At 46.2% G+C, this 25836-nt stretch overlaps 14 protein-coding genes across 14 annotated transcripts; 8 read left to right on the top strand and 6 right to left on the bottom strand.

Moving 5' to 3' along the window:
- Positions 1-815: 815 nt before the first annotated feature.
- LY89DRAFT_669340 (uncharacterized protein) lies at positions 816-1839 on the top strand (the record flags this gene model as incomplete). Its single annotated transcript, XM_018213091.1, has 2 exons — positions 816-1010; positions 1066-1839. The coding sequence occupies 2 exons, from the start codon at positions 816-818 to the stop codon at positions 1837-1839; spliced, it is 969 nt and encodes a 322-aa protein (XP_018071254.1).
- A 2016-nt stretch (positions 1840-3855) lies between these two features.
- Positions 3856-5239, bottom strand: LY89DRAFT_67158 (uncharacterized protein). Its single transcript, XM_018213225.1, has 4 exons — positions 5069-5239; positions 4827-5016; positions 4658-4773; positions 3856-4605 (listed from the first exon to the last, which is right to left on the bottom strand). The coding sequence occupies exons 1-4, from the start codon at positions 5075-5077 to the stop codon at positions 4204-4206; spliced, it is 717 nt and encodes a 238-aa protein (XP_018071253.1). The 5' UTR covers positions 5078-5239; the 3' UTR covers positions 3856-4203.
- Positions 5240-5793: 554 nt separating this feature from the next.
- LY89DRAFT_733898 (class I glutamine amidotransferase-like protein) lies at positions 5794-6774 on the bottom strand (the record flags this gene model as incomplete). Its single annotated transcript, XM_018219856.1, has 3 exons — positions 5794-6377; positions 6426-6482; positions 6537-6774. The coding sequence occupies 3 exons, from the start codon at positions 6772-6774 to the stop codon at positions 5794-5796; spliced, it is 879 nt and encodes a 292-aa protein (XP_018071252.1).
- A 397-nt stretch (positions 6775-7171) lies between these two features.
- LY89DRAFT_616532 (putative mitochondrial 2-methylisocitrate lyase) lies at positions 7172-9161 on the bottom strand. The gene is made up of 2 exons (XM_018210770.1): positions 8746-9161; positions 7172-8685 (listed from the first exon to the last, which is right to left on the bottom strand). The coding sequence occupies exons 1-2, from the start codon at positions 8850-8852 to the stop codon at positions 7191-7193; spliced, it is 1602 nt and encodes a 533-aa protein (XP_018071251.1). The 5' UTR covers positions 8853-9161; the 3' UTR covers positions 7172-7190.
- A 611-nt stretch (positions 9162-9772) lies between these two features.
- LY89DRAFT_585180 (MFS general substrate transporter) lies at positions 9773-11435 on the top strand (the record flags this gene model as incomplete). The annotated part of the gene is made up of 5 exons (XM_018209311.1): positions 9773-10024; positions 10074-10297; positions 10352-10721; positions 10769-11085; positions 11135-11435. 5 exons carry the CDS (start codon positions 9773-9775, stop codon positions 11433-11435), a joined length of 1464 nt encoding a protein of 487 aa, XP_018071250.1.
- Positions 11436-11623: 188 nt separating this feature from the next.
- LY89DRAFT_733895 (uncharacterized protein) lies at positions 11624-11956 on the bottom strand (the record flags this gene model as incomplete). Its single annotated transcript, XM_018219855.1, has 3 exons — positions 11624-11632; positions 11683-11739; positions 11798-11956. 3 exons carry the CDS (start codon positions 11954-11956, stop codon positions 11624-11626), a joined length of 225 nt encoding a protein of 74 aa, XP_018071249.1.
- Positions 11957-13578: 1622 nt separating this feature from the next.
- LY89DRAFT_733894 (uncharacterized protein) lies at positions 13579-13858 on the top strand (the record flags this gene model as incomplete). Its single annotated transcript, XM_018219854.1, has 2 exons — positions 13579-13785; positions 13844-13858. The coding sequence occupies 2 exons, from the start codon at positions 13579-13581 to the stop codon at positions 13856-13858; spliced, it is 222 nt and encodes a 73-aa protein (XP_018071248.1).
- Positions 13859-14063: 205 nt separating this feature from the next.
- LY89DRAFT_616525 (aldo-keto reductase) lies at positions 14064-15297 on the bottom strand. Its single transcript, XM_018210769.1, has 3 exons — positions 15024-15297; positions 14596-14974; positions 14064-14510 (listed from the first exon to the last, which is right to left on the bottom strand). Exons 1-3 carry the CDS (start codon positions 15185-15187, stop codon positions 14178-14180), a joined length of 876 nt encoding a protein of 291 aa, XP_018071247.1. The 5' UTR covers positions 15188-15297; the 3' UTR covers positions 14064-14177.
- A 594-nt stretch (positions 15298-15891) lies between these two features.
- On the top strand, positions 15892-16547 carry LY89DRAFT_585428 (uncharacterized protein; the record flags this gene model as incomplete). The annotated part of the gene is made up of 2 exons (XM_018209318.1): positions 15892-16122; positions 16191-16547. Coding segments are annotated over 2 exons (588 nt in total), but the record flags the coding sequence as incomplete, so codon positions are not given.
- Positions 16548-17219: 672 nt separating this feature from the next.
- Positions 17220-18575, top strand: LY89DRAFT_707319 (uncharacterized protein; the record flags this gene model as incomplete). The annotated part of the gene is made up of 6 exons (XM_018217594.1): positions 17220-17277; positions 17340-17580; positions 17683-17904; positions 17959-18045; positions 18103-18417; positions 18547-18575. The coding sequence occupies exons 1-6, from the start codon at positions 17248-17250 to the stop codon at positions 18573-18575; spliced, it is 924 nt and encodes a 307-aa protein (XP_018071245.1). The 5' UTR covers positions 17220-17247.
- Positions 18576-18673: 98 nt separating this feature from the next.
- LY89DRAFT_782137 (uncharacterized protein) lies at positions 18674-19151 on the bottom strand. The gene is made up of 2 exons (XM_018222550.1): positions 19027-19151; positions 18674-18976 (listed from the first exon to the last, which is right to left on the bottom strand). The coding sequence occupies exons 1-2, from the start codon at positions 19097-19099 to the stop codon at positions 18837-18839; spliced, it is 213 nt and encodes a 70-aa protein (XP_018071244.1). The 5' UTR covers positions 19100-19151; the 3' UTR covers positions 18674-18836.
- Positions 19152-20225: 1074 nt separating this feature from the next.
- On the top strand, positions 20226-21068 carry LY89DRAFT_645897 (uncharacterized protein; the record flags this gene model as incomplete). Its single annotated transcript, XM_018211898.1, has 4 exons — positions 20226-20376; positions 20443-20573; positions 20644-20734; positions 20788-21068. The coding sequence occupies 4 exons, from the start codon at positions 20226-20228 to the stop codon at positions 21066-21068; spliced, it is 654 nt and encodes a 217-aa protein (XP_018071243.1).
- Positions 21069-22072: 1004 nt separating this feature from the next.
- Positions 22073-22736, top strand: LY89DRAFT_67100 (uncharacterized protein). The gene is made up of 3 exons (XM_018213201.1): positions 22073-22167; positions 22218-22343; positions 22391-22736. Exons 1-3 carry the CDS (start codon positions 22089-22091, stop codon positions 22669-22671), a joined length of 486 nt encoding a protein of 161 aa, XP_018071242.1. The 5' UTR covers positions 22073-22088; the 3' UTR covers positions 22672-22736.
- A 419-nt stretch (positions 22737-23155) lies between these two features.
- Positions 23156-25440, top strand: LY89DRAFT_718614 (uncharacterized protein; the record flags this gene model as incomplete). The annotated part of the gene is made up of 6 exons (XM_018218426.1): positions 23156-23444; positions 23493-24034; positions 24082-24389; positions 24474-24788; positions 24845-25043; positions 25099-25440. The coding sequence occupies exons 1-6, from the start codon at positions 23309-23311 to the stop codon at positions 25438-25440; spliced, it is 1842 nt and encodes a 613-aa protein (XP_018071241.1). The 5' UTR covers positions 23156-23308.
- Positions 25441-25836: the final 396 nt, after the last annotated feature.

Here is a 25836-nt window from a genome sequence, read left to right as displayed (position 1 = left end):
GGCTGCATTCCATTGGATCACGTGAACATATCAATTCAAGTTCGCAAGCCGTACCAGAGCCCAGCAGCTTCATGCTCGAGAAATAAATCTGAGGAATCTGAGTTAAGGCCAAATCCTTGGGTTGGCACTGCGAGACATCTCTGGAAAGGTGATTTAATCACACATGGATTGCGGTTCTCCAGACATTTAGCCTGCAGGTGTAGGTATGTCCTCAAGCTCACAGAGAAATCCAACTCATCCTCAGGGGGCCTTGTATTTGCGATCTTCCTTCCAGCAGCAATGTCCAACCTTATCTTAGTAGAGTCTTAGACTGATGTCTGGTCGAAAAGGCTGCGGTCCGGCTACCAACAGGTTTGAAGTCATATTTAGCGGTGTGACAGACTTGTTGAGGAATCTAAGTCACTCTTGTTAGTGGATACAGTCGAATTGGAAATCTTCACGCCTTGTGTTAATTTTTCTCTGAAAATAGAAGATGTACCTAAGTACCTGTCTGAGCTGCTATGAATAGTCACGTGGTTCGCTCCTGCTTCCCCAAATTCTTCTATGTAGGACAGAACTCTCGCGTTACGTCATCTTGAACAGAGAGACTTGGCAAACGCACCTTCTATCGAATCCAGATTCCCTTGGTAATGGACTCAAATTTCCGAGGCCTTTCCAGACGTTTCATGTTCGCCTCCAAGGTTCGCGCGGTCACTTTCATCTCAACATCGAGCAAATTCATCGGGAGAACTTATTTAATGGAACAAGTCTCCGGAATTCCACGCAACATCTCGCGATTCCATCTCTGAAAGAGCGTCAGCTTGCGCTATGAAACGATGACCAACACGGCATGCGTCGCGTATAACGAAATCGTCTCATGGATTCTGAATAAGGCGAAGGATAAGTACGGTATCAAAGATGGCGTTTTCACCATAGGCCTCACTCCACCAATTGGGGACTTGAGAGGTTCCTTACCGTGGCAAAGAGAGAAAGCGATTTTGCTGCGGAAAGTGACATCTAAAATGATTGCTGTATGTTGCGCTTTCATGGACCTCTTTCTTATAACCCTGACGCTAAATTCGATAGGATAAAATCATCATGCCGGCGGCGGCGGCGCAAGATCTCACTCATGGAAAATCACTGTCCTTCCAATGCCACCCTGAATTTGTTTTCACAAGCACTAGTGTGGCCCAGCTTAAAAATCACGACTGGACTACCACGTTCTTCAAACTCTGTGATGATAATCTATGGGTCAGGGGAAAGATGAAGAGCATTGAAGAGTTCCTGGATACAATGTCTGCTGAGCTTGCGTCTTCGAAGCACAGTAAGACTTTGGCATCATACGTCGCAAAAATGACTCTTCCTTTTCAAAACGAGCCTGCACTCCAAGGATATCAAGGATATGACATGCCCCAAACCAGAACGAGTCTGACAACCAAAAGAAAGCGAGTAGATATGGAAGGGGGCAACATGGCGGCTTTACCTCGAAAAGTTGATATGGGATTAACACCAAAACCGCGGAAAACAATAGATCTCAGCGCGGGAGAGACTTCGGAAGGTGTCCGCAAGTCATCAACTCTAACGTCAGAGCCTCCGCGGTCGCTGCTTGCGAGATTCGAAGCGCAAGATCGGAAGCTTCAGGATTTGACGACACAGGTTTCAGAGGGCTTGCTGGCCAACAAATCTCTTATGCAACAGGTCAGAGATCAAGAGGCTACGATCCTTCAGCTCAAATCCGCTGTTGAAAGGTCGAAAGAAGGGGAGGAAGACGTTCAAGAACGATTGCAGGCTCGCGTTGCACGTTTGGAGCAAAGCATAGTGGACTATGGAAAATGGAACGAGGAATGGCAAGCCATCTAATGGGACAGGATACCATCATCAAAGAGCTGCAAGACGAGGCCAAAGCGAGGAAGAACGAGAACAACAGATTAGGAGAAATCATCAACTGTATCGAACAGCAGGGTTCGGACATCAAGAAGATAAAGGCTGACGCAGAGAAAGATGAGCACGCAAAGGTTGATTATGAGACTGGCATTGCGGAGCGTATAGATGCACGCCTGCTGTACATCGCGACGGAGGACGCAAAGGAAATAGAACTTATGACACAGAGAATCAAGCACTTGGAGGAGGATAGAGTTTACCAGGCAAGTCGGATCTCACTCCTGAAGAGTCGGTTGGAGGAAATAAGTACCAAAACCAGTCATTGATGCCGAAGGACATGTTACAGCCTGCAAATGCACGTACCTCTAGCAAATGCTTCGTTATCATGGTCACACACACCCTTAGGATCAGCGCAGACCATCAAAATGTACACACAAATACTTGGCATCATCCATTCGCTTTTCAACCATAGCTTTCCGGTCTCTAAATTCATTGTGCAGCAGCGAATCCAGGTGCAACCCTTTTTATTACTTGTCTTCTCTTTGATTTCTCGAGTCATTTTCTATATTCCTCGGTGTCCCAGGTTCCGAGATTAGGCTGTGCTTCTATTTGTTCTAGTCCATACGCCAACAATTGCTGTTTATGAACGGGGCCCCCTGTTTGTCAACTAGTCCTGCCATTCACAAACTTTTAGAGCTTTTTCAACTAGCCGTAGCTAAACAGCGACACTGATAAACAACTCGGGAATAAGGCCCTAGTCTCAGCACCTTCAGCACCTTCAGCACCTCAGCACTCCAGCACCTCAGCACCTCAGCACCTCTGGCACTTCTGGCACCTCTGGCACCTCCTGCACCTCCTCTAGTGCAAAAGTCTTAGAATACTGAGGTGCTGAGGTGCTGAAGTGCTGAAGTACTAGAGTGCTAAGCTCAGATCAGGGTCTTATTTCCGGGCGGTTTATGAATGGCGCTGTTTAGCCATGGCTAGCTCGATATGCTCTAATTGTTTATGAATGGCAGGGCTAGTTGATAAACAGGGGGTGCCATACATAAACACCCCGCCATTCATGAAATTCGGGGGGTGAGTCCATAAACAGCAGGTGTTCACGTATGGACTAGAACATATTATATACTCCGCGATTCCTAATCGTCTTCCGAAAGCTTCTCGTCTGATGTTTCAAATGCCTGATGCTGACATGATATTCACACAACAGAGGTGCACTGGACCTTGGGTATCTGTCCACGCAAACGCGATTTTCAATCCAAACAACTCAATTCTGACCAGTTCTGACCCCTCCAGCTTCGCGATACGACCAGCCTGCTTCTCATTGATATCCACCAGCTTCACCATCCGCTTCATGATTTCCTAGTTCTGCTTCTGGAGTTTCTCGAGCATTCGACTCGTTTCTTCTGTTTGTGAAGCTTCCCTCTGTTGGGAGGCTTCGAGTTGAGTTTCGAGTTCGGTGATGCGTTGTTCTTGGCTTTTGGATCGGTCTACTAGTGCTAAGATTTCATCTTCTACGTCTGTGCAGAATGTTTTCGCACCTTGAAGACCGAGTTGGTAGTCGTTAGATTGTGATTCGATGGCGTCGAGCCGGGTGGACATGTCATGTAGTTTCTGGGTGAACGATGAATTGAGTTCGGTGTTCATCTGATCGCGTATGTGGTGCTGTTGCGAGTGGATACCTGTCAGTGGTTGCTGTTGAATTTCAACTTATTCATCATTTGCCTTTTCCAACTGATTTGGTCTCGTCATGACATCTTCTAGATTAACAACCCGAGTCTGTTCTGGGACAGTGGAAACAGCTGGATCGGCTTCCGCCTCTGGAACATCGTTGTTGGCTGCCGCAGCGTGACGAGCTAGATTTGTAGGTTTTGAGTTTTCATTTTTGGAGGAGTTGTTTGACTTGAGAAGATTGCCGCTCGTTGGCGAATCTGAATCGACTTCATCCACATCCTGATCAGCGCCTCCGACCTGGTCACTACCATTCCACGATCTCTGAGCGACCTGCCGTGGTCGATTGTCGGCTGATGCACCTTGAACAGGTGAAATGATCACGCTAGTGCGCAGCCTGAACTATCGTCCATGTTGAGTTCAACGGTGTCTTGAGCAATTGTACTTTCACGTGTGCCAGCTCCGCGAATAAGCTGCTCGTCATTGATGGGAATTTCGAGCCCTTTTAGTTCTCATTCCTTCATCCGGATCGTTTCCGTCATTCATTCCTCGACTAGAACGCTTGAGACCTGAATGTTGATTGTCTGAGCTAGAGGCCAATATTTCATCCACATCTGGAGTTTTTGCTGCGTCATCTCTCGATATTGAAGATTCGCGGTTGGACCAAACCCTTCAAGCTACGAGAGTGACTGAATGAGAGTATCCCCATGGAGTGTATCGTTTTTCTTTGACCATGTCGTCCAATATTGCTAATCTCCGGTGTAATGAAGACGTTCTGGCAATTGACTTATTAGCTTTGATCATCTTTGAATCTTTGGCCATCATATGACGATCACTGTCGAAGTGGAAGGGAAGCTGTTCCCACCAAAGTTCAAGGGAGAGCTTGTTCTCAGCAAGGATTTCTCCTTGAAATCCTTCTGTTTGTGACCGATATCCGCAATCATGACATTTCAGACGCAGAGCGATACGGGGCTCGGCGGTGCGAGCGAGATCGTCCCAGACTTGGAACCGATCCTCAGGAATCTTTTTACGGAGATTTAGAAGATTAGTTATGATCCTGTCTGGTAGCGGCGCCTCTCTACGTTTCAGTTCAACTAGATTTTCTAATGGAGCTGGGGATGCTCACGCGTGCTTCTGATTGTTCGACTGATTTCTTCAGCGCAGCATCTTCCTCGTCATACCTATCACTAAGACATTTGTTGAAGTGGATCTCAGGTGACCAGAGGATGTCGACTGTTTTCTCTATAGTGAATTAGCATCAAGCCAAGCAATTCGAAAATAAGTGTGCGCAGTACGTTTCTCATCTAGGAACATTCTCAGCTTTTCAATCTCTTCTGAAGGTGTGCGTGTTGGAGAGATTGTCCAAACCCAATATCGGGCATTTAGAAAATTGACTGGTGTTTTGGATAGATAGTCCTGGGTTGGACAGTCTGGATTGAGCGTATAATATCCCTCCGTGCCATCAAAAGGATTTAATATGTTGTCCTGACCTGCATCAGTCATATCATTCGAATATTGAAGAACTCAGTAGGGATACATTTGCCATCAGAGCCAACGCTCTTTTGAAAAGTCTAGCATTCTCATCAACTTCCCTATCAGCAGTACCGAGGCAATTGCTAAATATGGCTTCGTGGATTATACAGTCGTACTCGAAATCTTTCGTCGCTGCGCTCAGGTAGAGAATAGCATGGATTAGATCGAGGTAGTAAATATTTCTAGGTTCTGGATGCGTCCATACTCTGATCCTTGGCGAGTCTACAGGTGGGTATTTATCTATACTGATAACCTTGGAATCTAGCGTGTATTCTCATTAGTCATTAACATGAACTGAGGATTGCGCCGTACCTTTGATCGAGGACCTTCCTGTATTGATTTGAATTCTGCTCGAGGAAGAACATGACCAGGTATATATTGGTTTTTGTCATCTTGAGGATGACCTCGACAGTGGTGTTTTCACCGTACCCCTGTTGATAGCGACGAGGAGTTGATGGGCCACCACTTCGTCAAGTCCTCGAAGAGGTAAAATCCTATGGTATATCGGGCCTTGGTTCCAAGCATTTCGATCACCCGTCGTCGCCTCTATGAGCATTTCCTGAGCATTATCTTCCTGCGTAAGGTACAGTATAGGATATGAGACTTATCGCGGTTCTGCAGTCGCTTTCACCCAGCGCACTTAGAATGTAGTAGCTGTGAACAAGCCGCAAGTCGAGTTGTATTTTATAGTGCACTCCTACTCCGTTGCCGAATGCACCAACCCATCCTTTACAACCTTGCCATAACCTCACTGTCCTCTTCAATCCCCTCTGACCCCCTCCCAACTTCCTCGTCCGCCATTCTCTCACTTTCTAAAAAGAACCTCAACATCATTCCAGCAGCCCATATCGCATCATCATCCTTCTCTACACCCTTCAACTGCTCCACCAAGTACTTCTCTTCCCAGCCCGCCGCTTTCGAAAAAACTTTGAATGTCTCCCCATTCACAAATCGATCAAACTCAGCATGACCCTGGAAAGTCAATACTCTTCCTTGCCGCCAGATTCCTTGCAAGGCACAATGTTCTGAGCTCCCTAGTGCCGCGAATCCTTCTGGGATGGGGTGCAGTACTACGTGGTCTGCATGCACGAATTGCATGCGTAGTTGGGTCGGAGAAGAGGGATTGCTGAGGACGGGACCGAAATGAGAGAGAATGGGATCCGAGAGCGAGATAGGTTGGACGCCTAATTCCCAGCCTTTGGGGTCGCGAGCTACGACTGGATTGGAGGGAGTGGAAAAGAGGGCATGGGCTATAAGTTGATGACCGAAGCAGGATCCGAAGAGGCGGATATGTGGGCGATTATTGTAAAGTTCTGCTTTTGTAAGTTTGTGAAATTAAAAGATGGCGATAGAAGTCTAACCTTTGGTGAATTCAATTAGAGAATGAATCCAAGGTGCATTGTCATACGCTGAAGCAGCTATAGAAGTATCAGTGATGGTATCTTCTCTAATCATCAGGACATAATGCATACCTGAACCTGTAATAATTATTCCATCAACTCCATCCAAATTCTCCACCGTAGGCAAGTTCCCTCTAACACAGTCGAAACTACTGAACTCCAAATCCAACTCCGGAACACCTTGTGTGTGAAAAGCAGCATCTCTCAACAACGCCTCAAAGATATCCCCATACGTGCCCCTCGCTGCGTACACATTCAGAACCGGGGTATCACAATCCAAAACCACAATATGCAACGAAAGAGGAGCCATCACGTGTCTTCAATTTCTCAGAATCTCCTACGGCAAAGCAGGAACGCGGCAAGACAGAATTTTATTCTTCATATCGAGATGCAAATGTATGAATGACTCGGAATGGGGCTAACTCCACTTTTGAGATAGTTCGGCAAGATAAAGTCCGCCGATAAGGGACTAAGAGGCTTCGTTGAGAGATTGCCTCGCGCAGGAGGCTCCCGATGGGTTACATGGAATCTCGGAGATGACGCCGAGCCATTGTGAAAGGGCAACATGATGCTTGATTCAGAGAGAATCACGTGATGATATTGTAAAACGAAGATCGCAAGAGCTCTTACCCAGGTACGGTGAGACAAAGACGGAAAGTGTAGATGTCGGATAGAGGACATATATTATACTATATGCTTGTATATATCTCTATATACTAATTCTCTTCAACGAATCCTCTTCTCGCTAATCTTCCCGCCTTGTCCTTCGCCAATGTCTCTGACAGCAACAGTGTCCCAAAACGTGTCACACAGATAACTCCCACTATAACTCGGCTTCTCAAATCCATCCGTCAGAGGTTTTGTCGCTAAAGCTGGTTTCTGAATCTCTTCCACGTATCCCTCAATCCCCCTTTCTCTCCAAAGCTTCGCAAACTTCTCCGTCTGGTAATTGATCCCTTGTAGCGCCCAGATAGGCTGAACTTGCCACGCAACTCCCAACTTTGCCATATCAGACGGGAATGATTTGATGGCTTCGGGAGAGAAGCCCGCTTTGGGATAGTCGTAATCACCAGTGTAGCCAAACGCAAAGAGACGGTCAGGATATACTTCACGGATTTGCGTGTGAAAAGATACGATGTCCTTCCAGTTTGGCATATCCATTCTTGCCCAAGTAACGTCTCCAAGAGGAGCAGCTAGCAGCGCACGCTCGACAATTGCTGAGACACAGGATTTGTAGAAGAATTGCCCTTCGCGAGACCTTGGTAGGTCCCAATCGAAGAAGATTTCCTCGCTAACTGTTTCCTTGGCAGCAGATCTTCTCTCTCTTATGGACTTAACGCCAGAACCAAGTTTGGAAGTGTAGGCGGCGTATTCTGCTTCTGTGGCAATAGCTTGCACAGCTTCGTCAAATGTGAGGAGCTTGGCGCTAGCGATCCATTCTGCGCGAACGGTGAGAAGATTTGGCGACCCGGCCTCTACAGCTTCCTTCAAAGTTTCCTGGAGAGATTTGACTGGGAGGGTAGCACCTCGAACGTATTTGTGGTCTCGAACATCGATCACGTCTGTGATGAACTCCGAGTGATCAACGTCGCATCGACAAAGAAGCATGGTATCAGCTCCCATGATGTCGATCTGCATTCTCGCAGCTGTCAATCGGTCCAAATACTCGCTGGTCGGAACAACAGTTCGTCCTTGACCCACTGTGAATTTCTTCTTCCCGATTGCGAGGTCGTCCAAGTGAAACATAGCAACTCCAGCTTCGACGAACAGCTTCGTCATCTTGACTGTTGATGTCAGACCTCCGAATCCCATGTCGCCATCTGCCACAATAGGAGTCAGGTAGTCCCAATTCTCCAGATTGGCACGAGCTTCCTTTGATTGCAGCATTCTGTAATGATTTTGGCGCTGACTATGCCAACATTGAGACTTAAAGATTTTGTCTACAACCTTTGGTACGGTATCGAGGGGATAATCGCAACAATCCATTCCTGGCTCGGAAACCTCAGAGAACCCGCACAGGGCTCCGGAAACGTAGAGAGATTGCGAGTATTTGGCCATTTGCGAAGCGATGATTGGGTCTGTGACACCAAAAGTCATTTCGTGCGTTCCATTCGCTCGGTGCTCGTTGAGTTGAGCCCAAAGCTTCAGGGCCATATCGCTGGAGGCATATTTTTGAGGAAGAAGACCTCTCAAGGAGGCGATTCTGGTTGCTGAATATGGTCTTTGGTTGTCAGCATTGACTCAAGGGTAGAATTTAATCTTGGAAAGTCCCTTCTCTTACCTCTGAATGTGAGCCTGTCTTGGAGTATTCCACCACTCTTCAATTTGCTTGACCTTTGCGTCGAATTCAGCCTGTTCAGCATCTAAACTTTGTGTAATCTTAGGCATTTTCAATTTGCGCAGAGCTGCAAGAAAAGAGTATGAGACAGTAGAAGAAAGAAGGAGAATGAAAGAGGAAGCAGAAAGAATCTTTCCATAATTCTACTTCACATCAATGTTAGCCCTTAAGGCATAGCTCGGCGTTCTCTCAGCCTCGCATAACGGGGTCCCTGGCCGGCAACACATCTTTGATTCCGACCTTGCTCGGCCACTGGTGGGTCCTTGAATGAGTGATAATGCACGTCGCCAAGGTGCAGAATACGAGGTTTCCAGTTTGGGCTTGGAATGATAGCTATCTCGCTCAAGTTCCGCTTAACGAGGGCAGATTTGAGGTTATGGTGGGAATTTTCGTTGTCCCGGAAGTCTGGTCCCACCCCACTTTCGACATATAGTGGCAAAAGTGGAGGCGCAACTGTCTCCACTAAACCTGATAAAGCACGATTCGGCCTACGAGGCCGAAGACTAAACCACTTTCGACCGGAGTTGGACCCCGATGGCACAGCAATCCCTCCTGGATGTCATGAACCAAGGCGGACATTGATGTTCAACGGCGCCGCGGCCGAAGATAAACCATGGGGAAACCTTGCCGATCATATCTTAATTGATAACAGTGATCGCAGGCGTTGTTTGGCCAATCGCCAAGGCAATATGGCCTATGCCTAGACTAATCATGGCAGCTTTCCACGACTCGTACGAGTCCAGCTTTCGACATCTTGGTATCTTGATACCAGTACCTTGAGATATCCATACATTATCTGAGCCTTCGCATTGTGGCGTCGATTGCTACAGTCTGCAAGAGTACAAAGTCAGGAAAGATCACCCTCCCGATTGCCTCACAACATTGAAACCCCGTTGCATCTTTTACAACCATGTCTTTAGAAAAGATTCCAATGGAGGCTACGAATTCCAAAGATGTCACTGCGGGCCAAATGTTCAATCACTCTGACGAGGATATTGCTGCCCAGTACGCCGATAGACTGGATGGCGAAGATGCGTACACGACATCCGAGGAGAAACGATTGAGATGGAAGCTGGATTTGCGACTTATTCCCATTCTATGGTTCAACGTTACCTTAGGTGCCATGGACAAAGTCACAACCTCAACAGCGGCTCTCTATGGAATGAAAGCTTCCACCGGTTTGACTGGAAATAGGTACTCATGGGTTGGATCTGCGTTCTACGTATGTGATTCTCTGTATTCTCACCTCCTTCCAGGCTAACGTTACCCAGTTCGGATACTTGGTTTGGTGCTTTCCATCAGCAGGCCTTCTACAGAAACTTCCAATCGCAAAAACTATGGCATCAGCACAATTGCTGTGGGGACTTGTCCTCATTGGGACGGGTTTTGCGAAGAACTTTGAGACTCTTATTGCTCTCAGAGTTCTTCTCGGTGTTCTGGAGGCTCCAATTGTCCCTGGAAACTATCTTATCGTTGGCATGTGGTATAGTCGAAGGTAAATGCCCTCATTAACTGCTAAACAAATCCAAGTAATTGACTTGTTCTACAGAGAGCAGCCAATCAGAACGGGTCTTATGTATACTGGTCTGTCAGTTTGCTTTACTGGCCCTATTGGCTATGGTATTGGCTTCATCGCAGGCGCGGATAAGTGGCGATACTTCTTCTGGATTACCGGTGCAATGACTTGTGTCTGGGCTATCATTGTTGGCATTTTCCTCCCGGATAACCCTGTCAAGGCAAAATTCATCAGCGAGCGTCAAAAGGCCATCGCAATCGATCGAGTCAGAGCAGATCAAACGGGCATCGAGAACAAGACATTCAAGAGAGAGCAAATGATCGAGACCTTCCTCGATCCTAAGACGTGGCTTATGTTTTTGTTTAACATCTGGATCTCAATTCCCAACGGCGGACTGACCAATGTGAGCCTCTTCCTTGAACTGGCAAAGGGTAGTGCTAATGATGCTAGTTTGCGCCTCTTATTATCAATGGTCTTGGCTACACTGCCCAGAGATCGACACTTCTCACGATGCCCACGGGTATCATACAGACAGTCTCCTCCTACATGTGTAATGGCGGGGTGTTCCTGTGTGCCAAATATTTATCCAATTATCAATTGAGGGGCGCCTGGGTTATGTTCTCTTGCATCATTGGAATGATTGCTGCAGTCTTCTTGTACACGCTACCGCTCTACAACCTTCATGGGAGACTCGCGGCTCTCTATGTGTCTTATTTCTACCTAGGTGGCTATATTGTCGCTCTCGGCATGAACACAGCCAACACAGCGTGAGTGTCCCTCCTTGCCAAACCCACCATGGAATACTAACAGATTTAGTGGCCATACGAAGAAAGTTACCACTAATGCCTTGATCTTTATCGCATACTGTGTATCGAACATCATCGCCCCACAATTCTTCCTCGCCAGGCAAGCACCGCTTTATGTACTCGGTATGGGGGCGATTCTCGCATCTTATGTCCTATCGATGATAACAATGGCAATCTACATGGCTTACTGTGCTTGGGAAAACAGGAGAAGAGATAAGCTTGACTCTGCTGCTGGGCAGAAGATTCACCGGGATACCGATTTCAAGGATCTGACGGACAAGCAGAACATTCACTTCAGATATGTGTGGTAAATTTTCGGTGTAACACAATAACGTCATTTTCATTGGAAAAGAAGAATGTGCATTGATTTGCGGAATACAAGCTAGGTAAAAACATTGAATTTATATCTTGGTCGGAATCCCATCATCTCCCGCCTCGCTAGCGAAGTTTGAGCCTGCCTTACTTTGCATGGAGAAATCTACTTTCCAACAACACAATCCTACAAAGGCTGGAAACCCATTAGCAGTGTGCAAAGTGTACCATACAAGGATGACTTACACCAGCTTTGCATGCATCCTTGCACAAGCTTTTAGCAATCGCAGCCGTGACAACATCCTAATTATTTACGTTAGCTTTCATAACTATCCAATGGATGTGTGTTTGAACAACTTACACAAGCAGCTTCACAAGCTGTTTGGCAAACAGATAAGGCAGTCCCGGTGAGGGTTCCGCAAGTGCGCTTCTCGATGGAGGTCTCGACAGAAGTGGTGGTTGGGATTGCAGACGCAGTTGCAATCAGGAGAGTAATGGTGGCGAGGACGTGGAATTGCATTTTGAAAGATTGATTGGGTGTTTGAGTGACTGAATGAGAATAAGGTATTGAAGAAGTGAAATCGAAGGTTGACTGTGAAGTAAGACTGGAGTATAAAAGTGAAGGAGTTAGTGCTGATGATGGATTGAAATTTACTGGTCGATGAAAGGCATCTTATAGAAATCTTTGTCGTCTTGAAATACCTGGAGACAGTTCGACCAGATTGATTTCAGTTTTTCCTGTGTCCGCATATGGGCTGAGATGGATTCGCTTGTTTCAGAGGAACTCGGACATTTAGAGTTCAAGCCCTCGGTTTGCTGCGATTTTGCGATCTTCATGGCTCCGCGTCACCTTCAGACTTAACATCTCGCATTTCAGTAGACGATGGCTTCAGAGAACTCTGCGTCGAGTGATCGGACCGGGGTAGGATCGAGGGTCCATGATGGTGATGAGCGACAAAAGGGGTTCTCGCTTAAGCGTCTGCAACCGAAGGCCTGTCAGGGGCTCAGTGAAGAAATCTTCGCGCTGCCCTACCGACGCAGCTGCCAAACGAGATTCAGATGAAAGGTAGCATGCAACAATGTCTACGAATTTTATTGGGGACCCTTGAAAGCAGCGTTGACTTTCGAAAGTGGTACTACCCTTCCAGCGGTAGTTTCTCGGCATTAGCGTTCCACCTCGAAGATCATACACAAAATTCTACCTTGCAAACTTTAATCATAGCCACAACATTCCATTTTAATCAATTCAGTCCCCATATCTGAGGCTGATTGTCAATCTGTCAATGCTTTCGTCTCGAAATCCCAAAGAAGCGGTTCGCATAAACTCAGATCCATTACTTGACCAAATTCGGTCTGCACATTCAAGTTTGAAACTTCTAGATCGCCTGTCAGTCGTTAAAATGCAAGGTTATGCTTGGATCGAGTCAGTCCTGGGTCTATGCATGGCAACTCTAGGCTGTGCTCAACTCCTTTCCCTCCAAGTAGTTCTAAGCGCGATTTGCCACCACCACAAAATGTCATCCAACATGTCTTGGATATTCTAGCGAAAGCTTGTCTACAGCCTATGATAACCATCATATCCAGAGCTCAAACATAACCTAGTCCCCATATTCTACTCTTCTGTACTTGCGAGCTTTCGTATGCCTATCCGAGAAGAACCGAGTCTGCCTTATGGACCACGTGGTCGACCTTTATCGGGTTTCAATTTGAATCCTTTTAATTCTGAACAGTTTTTCTCTAGTGCTTTGGATGGTCTAAAAACTCTAAAGCCCTGTTCTGAAGTGTTTCGTTGATGTTACTCATGCGCTCTTGCCACAGCCTCAAGGGCTTCCTATACGAATTTTCTTCCGCAGACAGCGAAGACTACATTACGAATAGCCTCATTGCGGAAGAGGAAGGTGGATTACATCTCCCAATGCATCAGATCGTGAGGGCTTGCCGATTGTGACTTCCCGATAAAAATTCTCAACAGAATATTGTATATAAACACCACTGACTTCCACCATCTCATCACACCTCATCATCAAGCAATCTTCTCCATCACTTTATAAATTTACAATACTCTCTTCGTCTTACATCTTCCGCATCCAATCATTCTCAATACCCCTCCTCACTTTCCAAACTCACCAATCAACCTTCAACATGCAATTCATCACTGTCATCGTCACCCTCTTCGCTGCTGTCTCAGCTATTCCCACTGGAACTGAAGCTTCACTTAACGAAGCTCGTGCTCTTGGCAACGAGGTCGCTGAGCGATCGATAGCGTCTACCGTTTGTAACGGCGCTTGCGATGTTACCTGCAACTCTACTGTTCTTGCTTTGGCTCAAACCGAGTGTCTCAAAATTTGCGTAAGCTTGTCCCGGATCCGCTTTCTTCTTTCCATTGAGGTCTGACCAAACATCACAGAAAGCAAAGTGCTAGATTACTGCAAGGGAAAAGAGACGAAGGTGATGAGAGTATCCGAGAATATGATGGGATCTGGTATTCAAAGTATCTCAGAAATACAAGTTAGGCGCATTGTGTGAATGTATAGAGCACTGGCTGCTGTATCTTTCCAAGAACTGAGCTCATTTCACGTGATTGAAAAAGAGATTGTTTTGTCTCGATTAATTTAACATAACACTACGTTAAATTGGGAGAGTATTAAGGACCAAGATTTAATGCCAAGCTCTCTCTTTAGATACAGGAAAAGCTCGAAACCTCAACGTAAACAAATAGTCAAGCAGAAAAGATCCAAGAATTACTTCCTGACAGCCCAGACAATAGCCCCCGCAGCGCCCTCATTCAGCCCATCCAACAGCCGCATGTCCTCCCCCGTAAGCTCAAATCCATACACGTCACTATTCTCCACGATCCTTTTCGGTGTGTCACTCTTCACTAACGCTACCCAATTCTTCTGCAAACAATAACGGATCAAAATCTGCGGCGTAGACACCCTATATTTCTCCGCAAGAGAGCAAAGGGTCGGGTCATTCGCCCGTTGATTACGAACGATGGGGCAGTAGGCTTCGATTGCAATATTATGAGTGTGGCAATAGGAGACAATTTCTTTCTGCTGGCAAAATGGATGAAGCTGGAATCTGTTAGTGCCTGTTGCTTCTCAATCTAACACCTAAGAGATGATAGGTTGTTGAGCAGAAGACAATGTAACAACACACCTCAATCTGATTTACCATCGGCGGCCAAACAGCTCCATCTCTCTTCCCCCAGGTTTTCATCTCTTCAATCCGGCTCACATCCCAATTACTAACACCAATACTTTTTACTCTCCTCTCAGCAAGTAGCCTTTCCAACGCAAACCAAACACGCATTCTCACATTCGTGGGCGGTTTCGGGCTATGGATTAAAAACAAATCCACATAGCCTTCGGGACCTGGGTCAATCTTTTGGATACTTTCGAGAATTGATGAGTAGTGATCTTGCGCACCGTCGGCAGGGACTCGGATTTTTGATGTGATGAATAATTCGGAACGAGAGACACCAGAGGATAATATGGCGCGGCCAACTTCTTCTTCATTTCCGTATGACCTGCGAGGGCGCTTTAAATGACAGTACAATGTTGCAAGGTAGCCTTGATAATACTTACTGCGCGGTATCGATATGTCTATATCCACTTTTCAAAGCTGTTTGGATGGAAGCGATGCATACTTCTGTGTGAGAGTCGTAGACTCCGAATCCGAGGAGGGGAATCTTAATGGGAGAGTTGAGCAGTTGCAGGGCGGAGTGAAGAGTCAATTCAGATGCCGTCATTTTGAAGTGTTTCGCATCGCATAGCGTCGTTTTCTTTTCAATAGCAAAGAATGTGTATTCGTGTGATTTTGCCAGCGTTTTGGATGCGTCGTCTTTTTTAGCGTAATCGGTCCGGCCTGTTGTTGGTTCGAGGATTTAAGATAGCCGTCTACGATTGGGTGGCCTGGTTTTGCCCACAGGACACAACCCACTCTGAACGCTGGGTTTTGCCTGAATATATGCACATGTTGCTGTAGGGCGTCGCCTCGGTCCAACCAGATATGGTAGGAGATCATCAACCTACCATGTTTGTACGACACACCTGTGCCTCTTAGTACCTTACTTCCTCGTCAATCTCTTTCTGCTTGTTCTCTTTCAAATTTCAGTCGACTTTCAGATTGTGCTGTCGAGCTCCCATTATGGTTTCTGCCATGGAGTATCAACGTCTCCAGTCACCAAGTGAGAAGGACAATTTAGATTTTGTTTCCGTATCTCCCTGGAATCCACGAGGACCCTCGCGCCAGTACAGAGCAACAATATATATATTTCTCGTCGTTTCCCTAGTGCTGAATGTTCTAGCGGCTTTGGTAATATTCTCTACCCAAGCCACGCGAACTCCCGACGAGATCAATGGAGGTGTAACAAGATTCGGTGAGTTCCTTGTAAATTGTATTCCTTCCAACGTATAGGACGAATCCGTACTCAGTGGTTCATCTCTATGTATAGCAGGGCTGGTCTGGGACACTCCAAATCAATTCAAAAGCAACACACAATACGACAGCTCGAACGAAACTCTGATGGAGTTGGCATGGGAAGCTCTTGAATACAATCTCGGCTCCATCGCGCTTTCGGACGATTACGCCGATTCTCTGGGACTTCCACGAGCTCGGAGATATCCCTGGGATGATAGCAAAGGGCTCTATTTTCTGAACGGGTATCACAGTATTCATTGTCTAGTAAGAATACATCTTAGTGCTGTCTATGCGAGGAAGTAAACAGTTAACATTTCGATTTTTTCCTAAAGAAAATTATTCGGAGGACGATAACCCAGCTCTACTCCAATGAAGTGCCTTCATCGCATCCACGTCACTGGAAACACTGCTTAGATTCATTATTGCAAGATACGCTCTGTGTGGCAGACGATACTCCACGACATGTCCCCGTGGACCCCTTGGGACTTCCTGGTATGGGTCAAGCCAGAGCTTGTAGAAATTGGAACAAGCTTGAGACTTTTGCGACGAAGCATTGGTCCTGCTGGAAAAACGTCAAGCCAACAGATAGTAGTGTGGATGGGATCCTAAGATTTATATACTGTCCTCCAGACTCTCCTTACCAGGAGAAGATTCATCAAGCTCTGCGGAATTCTGACGATGAAGAGTAGATTCGTGTGGGATTTTCACTACTTTTATCAATGGCATCGTTTGATATATGCTAAACAAGATTTTGATTTCGTGTCTTTTGGGCTTGCTTATTCTACATGTACTTCCTGTAACATGCTCCAGATATTGGTCAGTGCAAAAAGCCAAAAATTTGTTCTAGAGGAATAGCTTTGACCCTGAATTTTTATTGACATGATATTACTACCCTGTATGCTTAAACAGACTGCACACCACAATTGATCGCTGAATGCACATGAATATTGGCAGTCACGTCGTATATGCGTGTTATTTGTTGTGGCCCAGAGGCACAGTGCGTATCAGGCAACCAACATATGCAATTAATTTATTCCAATGCCAACCAACATGCGCAACCAACTTTCATGCGAGTAATTTACCTTAAATGCAGATAAGGGAACGGGCCGGTGATGCGACCTGCATGTCTTGCAGGCTGGGTTAGGGATCGGCATTGGGCTTGGATCTTGAAAGGGTTGAAAATATATGTTGTATCTGTTACGAACCAATGTAGCTTCAGGATAGCTTTCTGCGCCGTCAAGGCGCTTTTCTTTCTTGACGTCGCAAGTTGGTGATTTGAAATTCTTCCACATAAGCGACATACAATATTAATTCCCGCATCACCTCATTACCTCAGAACCGTCTTCAGTTCAGTCAACGTAGGACAAATAGACGCTTCACTCAACGAACATGGGTGCCATCCCTGAAAAGGGTCTAGTTGTACGTATTTGCTTTCTTATTCTGTCCCCAATGACGGTAAAGAGATTTTGACCTGTCACCAGGCTCTTACCTGGATTTTCACGGCAACCGCACTTCTCCTGACTGCTGGTCGATATGGAATACGCTACAGACTGCGGCGCGAATTCTTCCGAGCTTTCCAGTTGGACGATTTCTTTCACGGCCTGGCGTGCCTTGCACTGATAGGATACATGATCACGTCGAACTTGGCTTTCTCTTTGGAATATAAAATTGCAGCAGACTCTTCTGGGTTCAGTTCAGAAGAGCCAACTGTGGACGATCTGAGTAAGAAGATGCTTTCAATCTTAGCAGACCAGAATCTCCAAATTTCTTCTTTCCCTTCTCTTCTTTCTTCAAAAAGTGAGTTACTGACATTGGGCATTGCAGGCCGGTATTTTCACTTCATCATTGCTATCTCGGCAATTTTCTGGGTTGTCCAATACCTGGTTAAGCTCGCTTTCCTGGCATTCTATCGCAGCTTATTCTTTATTTCAGACGGGTTTATGCGTGCGTGGTGGTGTGTTCTAGTCTTCACTCTTGTGACATTCCTCGCGAATTTCATCTCAGTCTTTTGGTCTTGTGGAGCGCCCAAGAATTTGTATGTTGTGGGTAAGAAAAATAGCATCCCTCGATAGTTCCGGAATTGAACTAAGAATTGTACAGAAAAATGCTCTTCTTTAGATTCAGAGATAGTGATTTTTCGCTTTGTAAAGATGTGGTGTATTCTGAATGTGTTATCGGATGTGGCTAGTAGGTTTATCCCCTCTTGCACTTTGTACCCAAAATTGAATGTTAATATTTTCATAGTTATGACTTTGCCACTTTGGATGTTGAAAGGTACGCGATTGCCAATTGGGCAGAAGGTTGGAGTAGCTGTGATCTTCCTTCTGGCTTTTACAGACGTTATATTCGACATTCTCCGAACATTGTATACACTCCGCGGCGGAGCTGTTTCAATTGACATACTCTGGGATATTCTGGAGCTTACGATTGCAATAATCATATCTGCTTTGCCGACCTATCGAAGTTTGCTACCTGGAAGCTCTCACAAAGTATCAACCTCGTACAAGGATCTGGATAATACAGGCAGACAACTGAAGACGAAGACGGCTAGTGATGGCAGTGGGGTTCAATTGAGCCAATTTCCAAGCGGGGAGAATGCAAGTACCAAAATTGCTATTGAACATCATTTGGCGGTTTAATCAAGAGACTGACGAGCTGCTTAAATCCTCTCTCTTTCACGGCTTGTAGTTGTTATAAAGAAACAATCGTACTTTTGAGATCCGAACACTGTATCAATAATCCACATACACATGAATCGAGCATCTCCCATTCTTTCAAACTAAAGGAAAGAAAACAAAATTCATAAATAAGCTTTCTCTACAACACTACTTTAACGGTAACATGAACCACGAACGAGCTTCCCTAGTAACATCATTATACCAAATCGCACTCTAAAGCCCGAGTAGTAAAAGACAAGAGATTCCGACTCATTTTCCTAGTGTCAAATTCCCAGGTCCCCGGCACAAAAGGCTAATGTATTAGGAAGGGATAGTCTCGTCGACATCATCATAAAGGTAATCAGCGGTGATCTTGGGCGAGATTCCGACGGAACGCTCAGAGATGTCGACATCGACATCGTCATAGAGGTAATCGGCCGTAATCTTAGGGGAGATCTTGTCTGGGAGAGCTGTTAGTAAATAGTTACAAGGGAGAGATGGGTAGACGGACTGGAAGGAGCGCCGGCTGCTAGGTCGCTTAGGGTGATGGTGATGAGAGGGAGGCAGAGAGGTAGGAGATGCATTGTAGTGTATGCTTAGCTTGAATAATTCTAGATGGTTGGAAGAAGATTGGTGATGTGGATGAATGAATGCTCTGAGATATGTTCTATGGTGCTAGGTTAGGGTGACTTCGGGTTTTTGGGAGATGACTTATATACCAACGTCTTTGAGAAAGGTTGTGGAGCCAATGTTATTTTCAGCATGCCTGACTAATGGGTTGGAGAGTCGGGAAGAATTGATATACTTTCCCAAATTTCGAATTTTGCATCTCTTACACATCTCATCGTCGTCTCTCGGTTGTGTTGCACGAGTAAGGCAGAGAGTGAAGCACATCGCTGCATTAGGAATCTCGCCTTCTACATTTGTAAAACATGCACATAACCCTACATAGTCAACTGCCGGTTCACATTGTGTAAATCAATAATACAACGCTCCGACGAGTTGCATGGCTTTAGTGGGTGACCGACGTCGTACCTGCATGCCGGGTAAGTGAAAGGGAATTGGCACGAGGTATCGACTGTGCCTCTGTCCCTCTACTGCCGCTGCCGCCGCCGCCGCCACCAACATGCAGGGTTACTGCTGATCAATATTTGTGGACACCAAGTACTGAACCGATGATGGGAATATAGTACTTGTATGGGTGCGAATCGGTACGTGTCAATCGCAGCTGTTGAGCGAATGACCATTCTCAAAAGTACCGAGAATATGTACATACAGTACGTATGTAAGGACCAGCCCGCGCCGCTCACAAAGCGCTGTACAACACTGACAAATTCCGAACCACTCCTTGGCCCTCGTTCGCATACATCTTTACACCACCCAACCAGAACTGCATCACTGTAAGACTCTCCCACAAGTTATTTAGCAGATGGAAATATTTTCTCAACGTACTCCAACACATGCTTTGACGGCAGTTAACTAGATTTAAGGAAAAGTGGCCGAAACTTCACAATGCCATGTTACAAAGATGAAGAAACAGAACGACTAATCCACGACTCAGCCCACATCACGAAACCCACCACAAACTCTCTCCGCCCCCACATCTTCCACATTCTCATCGAACTCCTCCTCCTCACCTACGTCTCCCTCCAACATCACCACATATCTCGCAGCTCTCATACTCTGAGTGCGTAAATCCCATACCTTCACATGATCCAAAATCATCGCAATCTCACTTTTGACACAGGAACAATAGCCGAATACAGAGTACAGCGCTTCAGAGGCTCTTCCTATTTCCCCTCACCTTACAAAGGGCCGCCGACAGACGCGGTAGAGGACGCGTGGGCTGCTTTATGGGATAGTTTGTCTCCCACTCCATAAGTTTCGGAAGCAAGAACAAATAAAAAGCTAATGAGACTTGTGATAGTTGGAGCAATTCAAATAAGTGAAGAAGAATTCAGCCATGTGAACGCGAGTCCCCACGCCGTAGAAGTACCGCCCGAACTAGGAGGAGGACGTATGGCAATGCTGGAAGTCAATCACCAGATCCATTGCCTGGTAAGATTACAATCTCCCTTTGCAACTTTTCAAAACCGAAAACGCGAAATTAAATCCTCTGTGAGAATAGCATATGCTCTGGCAACACTCGTACCCAGACTACTACCAGGAAGCGTATAATTACTCTATTGAGAAACCCGAACATTGGCACGAACATATGGGTATATCAACCCTCTAACACACATCTCAAAAACCAAACACTAATAGAACGAAGACCATTGCGCAGACATGCTGAGGCAGCAATTGATGTGCTCGGCCGACAACACGGTTGTCACGTACAACTGGCTGAAAGGGCACTATGCGCCGCAGCCGAACTTCAATGCCGTGCACCGATGCGGAAACTTTGACGCCGTGCTCGCGTGGGGCAAGACGAGGGTCATTGATGGGACGGCGTTAAGTGGAAAGGATTATTGGACAAGGCCGGAGAGGTATGTGGAGTTTGAGAGGATTCCCTACGAACCTAACGAAGCGGGTGATCAATTTCCAGTAGATTAGGGGATGGAGGAGTGGATTGCGATAGCGATAAGTGTACTATGTAGGAAGTGTAGTAATTCATTTATAGATCGTTATGATAATACTCCTCTAATGGGTGTTATCGAAGGTCATGGAAGGGACTAAAGGGAATCTGGGTCTTACGAAATGTCAGTTCTCAAAGCTCAACTCTGTGTGGTAAGCAACCGTGAAGAGATCGTGCCGACCCAATCGCGGCCTTGTTTACTGTAGTAATACAGTAACAACGATTCTGAAAGTAAGCGAATGTCAGCCAGTCGAGAAAAAATGAATTACGAAGTACGAACTACGAAGTGTGCATCTGAAAAACAGGCTGACAACAGAAAATACTAGTCGTAGGGGAGATGGATGTTAGTCAATTCGCGTGCGCTTGCAAAACTATTACCGAACTAAGAATGCAACGCGCTCTTACTACATGCCCCAGATAGGATAGTCTTGAGCAGTGTTGAGCTCCGCAATAGTCCCATCGTGCGACGAAATGAGAATGCAGAATGTAGATAAAACTTCAGAGCCCTGCCACTCAGTTAGTATTCTCAAGGATGGAGGTAAAACCAAGTCTCGTTCCCACCAGAAAAGCATGCATCAGAACACTCCACGCGTAGGCTGACCGGACTGACCGGTCAATCAGGGGAGCCAAGGCATGAGTTCGAGTGGATCATTGAATCCTATGAAAGCTTAAATTCATGACAAGGCAGAGTTTTGCAGACCTCGTACGCATTTCGCAAAGTCCCGATTGGCGTATCAAACCGCCAAAAGTTAACAGTTTCGGCAATGGCGAGATCTGCACTGGGATGGAGCAGTGGCCATGGGACGACTTCAACGACCTTCATGCATGTTGTTTGATGGTCAGAGGCTGAGCTAAGACAGCATAAGTCCGTCACAGCATGGAGAGGGTACAAATACACGCAGACTTGCTCTTTATTTCTTGTGCAAAACACACATCTCAGTCAGCTTCTGCAAATATCGCAACTTAAACGCATATTTTCAATCATACCACTGAGCACTATGTCTTCAGCAGTCACTATCGCACTTCGTGGAGGGCAAGCCTTTCATTCTGTGGTGGTGCTTTGTCTTTCAAGCTATGGTGAGATGTTAACTCAAAACCTCCATACAATCACTTACACACAAGTTTAGTCGCATATGAGAATAACCACTCACTCAATCCTTCCTCTACCGAAATCAACTTCCTTCTCTTTGCATCCTCGTTCTCAATAATAACACTTCTGCTCTTGGAAGTCGTACCCCTCATCTCGCCGAGAAGTAAGAACAATTTCCCCAACTGATGAATCCAAGCTGACATACAATAGGAACATCGCCCTATGCAGCATTGGTGGTTCAAGCTTTAGTTTCTTTTCTGTATATGGGTGGCTTTATCGCGTTGTCGGTCTTTCTCTCAAGACTTTTGTTCTGTGAGGGGTCAGTTTGCCTTGCCGCTCGTCTTGACGCGGTATTCGCTGCATTCAGTTACGCTGTGTGGACTGCATCAGCCACTATCAGTGGCATTCAGATCTCGAAAAGGTTGAAGAGTGGAATGCATCGTGACTTATTCGAGAGTATTGAGGAGAAAGTGGTGGCGGAGAAAGTTTAGTTAAGAAAGAAAAGAGAAGAGAGTGGTATCAAATTCACGCCGAGATCTTGGAAACGACGAATGGCAGGTATGATTATATACACGAGCATCTAGAACTTTCAAAGACTTATGTAAAATCATTTGTACGAGCTTCTTGCAGGTATTTCGAGATTTCGAGGCGTGTGCAGCCCCTGGATTAGCGAGCTCAGCTGCTGGGAAGCCTGGGCGTTAACTCACCACCGCTAATATCCAGGATTTCAGGACTATGCGCGAACCCAGCTTAGTGCTAGGGCAAGTACTTTTCTATATTGCAGAGAGCAGATAAAGTGATGTCGGGATGACAAGAAGGTCAAGAAAACATACCTGAATCATTTTTGGACTAAATTACTTTGGAGGAGACATGGCAGATGTCGATCGAAGGCTGCCAGGGCGCTCCTAGTGAGGCCCATTAAAAGTCCGCGAGCTCCGCCCATCTTTGCCTATCAACCAACCCACTTTTCCCTCCCCGCATGATCCTTATCTCTGGAAACACAAACAACATCGTCATCTTCAACACGATCCTTCTCCTAAAACTCCGTCGGTCTCAATTACTATTTATCGTTATCCCATTTTTGACGATAATCGTCACGTGGAACAACGTCTGTTGGGCTTCAGGACTATGCCGAGCCCTTCAGACATCAATGTGATTCCTGTAGGCCCAAGAAGGAAGAAGAAAGCCTGTCGGAGATGCAGGCACAGGAAGCAAAGATGTGATTTCCAGCAGCCATGTCATAATTGTGAAGCCGCTGGTGTCGGTATCTAACCCGAACATTCCGAACAGTTAGGGAGCTGACCAAAGATAGAGTGCTTACCCGTTATCCAAGAACCACAACAGAATTATCCAGCTGGATATGTTCCAGCATTGGAGAACCATGCAGCAATGCTAGAACGGACGCTCAACGAGAGGTTTCCTGCACTGGATCACCTCGGTTCTGGTCCTCCGGTCACGGGCGATGAGGTTGGACAGTCTTATAATTACGACTATCTTGCTGGGACATCTCCCGACACTGAGAGAATATGGCAATGGCAAGTGCCTCAAACACCAAATACACCAGGGAGAACAGGAGGTTCAGTGCAGCTGAGAGACCTAGGAACGAATCAGCCAAGCCCACCAGATTTTACGGCTCCAAGACAGACACCTATCCAAGCTATTCAAGGATTGAGTACGAATTCGGAACAAATCCCCACAGCGACCGCAGCTTCATTCTTTCGAACGTATTTCCAGGCTATTCATCCTCAGTACCCATTTCTAAGTGTCCAAGATTGCGGAAAATGGTACAACGAGTGGAAACTGGCCCCGGGGGGTGATTCAATATCCGGGTGGCCTGCTTTCTTTGTCAAGATGGTAAGGCAACTCATCTAATGATGGATCTGTGGCTGACATCGGCCCGGATTTTTGCAATTGGATCGCTCATCCAATCAAAGTCGGACGCTGCACCAAGATATCAGCATCAAGACCTGAAGTCACAAGCTCAAAGCGAAGATGCCATCATCCGAAGTACAAAGTCCGACCCCTTGACAAGATTACAAGCGATGTTACTATCTGCTATGCATGCCTTGCATTCCGAGAGCACGGCGAGGATCTCCCATATCAGTGGAGCGATTATTAGATTCGCAAGTTTGCATGGCTTTCACCAACTTGTTGATTTAGGGGACGAAGATAGTCAGATGAAGATCAAAGCTTGGTCTTGTGCGTATATGTGAGTTTCTCCCATTCAAGTCTCCTCATCTTGTAGGAAAATTCGGCTGGAAGAGTGAATCCGGCTGACTTACTCAATCAATAGACTCGATAGGGCCGTGAGTGGGACATTAGATGTTCCTGTAAGTCTCGCCGATGCGTACATATCATCCCCGCTCTACGTTGTACGTTCAGAAGAACCATATCCAATGCCATGGTTAAATGACGCACCTCCTCCAGTCACAGCTCAAAACGTCTCCAATTTGGGCACTTTTGCCCATATCTGCAAGATTAGACTGATACAGTCATACATAATACACGTCATGCATTCGGTTCCGATAGAGGGAGATGCTACGCGAGAGTGGCAAGATAGCATGAGGATACAAATTGAGAACTGGGCGGATGAAATTTATTCACATAGGTAAGCAAACAACCCAGTCTCGTGCCGGGTGTCCATAGCTAATACTTTCTGCTAAGTCTCATGGACAATGAGGGGTACCAGAGTCCTTTATGGCTCGGTCTCATTGGCCAACTCTCAAGGATTCTTCTTTGTCGCCCAACAAGACTCAATATCAACACTCATGTGAGTGATGTGGCATTTCAGGCGAGCTGTGATGCATGCACGACCTTCCGAGCCCTGCAAAAGAAACGTCAAGTCGCACAGCCGTGGCTTGTGGTATGTCCACCTCTCTATCCTCGAGCGTTGCCACAACTTAAGACAAGAAATGTAGGTCATCACACAATTCCAAGCTGGGGTCACAATCCTCTACGTAATCTGGGCACGAGCTCTCGCTAACATCCCTTCCCAAGCCGACTCATCGATACGAGACTGCACTTCAGTCCTCGCTATTCTTGCTGACAGATGGCAAAATGCTGAACATTATCGAGACTGCTTCGAAGTTGTTGCCAGAGCAGTCCCAAGATGTTCAAAGCCGGGGTATCTGGATCGAGAAGCGAGGGAAGAGTTGGCGGATTTAATCGAGAAGGTTAGTGAAGCAGGGGTGCACAGACACGTGAGGACTATGCTGTGCGAGATGGCAGCCTTAAACGAGGATGAGGAGATGGGGATTTGAGGACTCCTTGTGGTACATCAGACGAAGAAGGTGCGACCGAGGAGTTGATCTTGACACGTGATCAAATTAAATAAAGTTTACTCGAAGCAAAGGCTGCGAGGTTATTCCTTCCTCCAACATGTCATCCGATGTCCCGGACTGTTTTTCTTTCGTCGTTTATTTGCTTTCTCGCCCAGACCACACATTACACGTTTGACCAATGTTTGCGTTTCATCCCGACTTCCACTTTTCGGCTGTTCTCCGTCTAAGCGAAGTACCCAAGGGGTAATCTGATCGATCTGATACTTGCGCTTGTATCAGATGATCCACTTTTCAATGAAATAACCCACGAATGGACTGATTGACAGATCGCATTCGAGGATGTTCCTATGATCTCGCTAAGAGCCGTCTCATTTC

The sequence above is a fragment of the Mollisia scopiformis genome, assembly GCF_001500285.1.
Source record: "Mollisia scopiformis unplaced genomic scaffold LY89scaffold_12, whole genome shotgun sequence".
NCBI lineage: Eukaryota > Fungi > Ascomycota > Leotiomycetes > Helotiales > Mollisiaceae > Mollisia > Mollisia scopiformis.
This window is presented reverse-complemented; position numbering and strand designations above follow the sequence as displayed.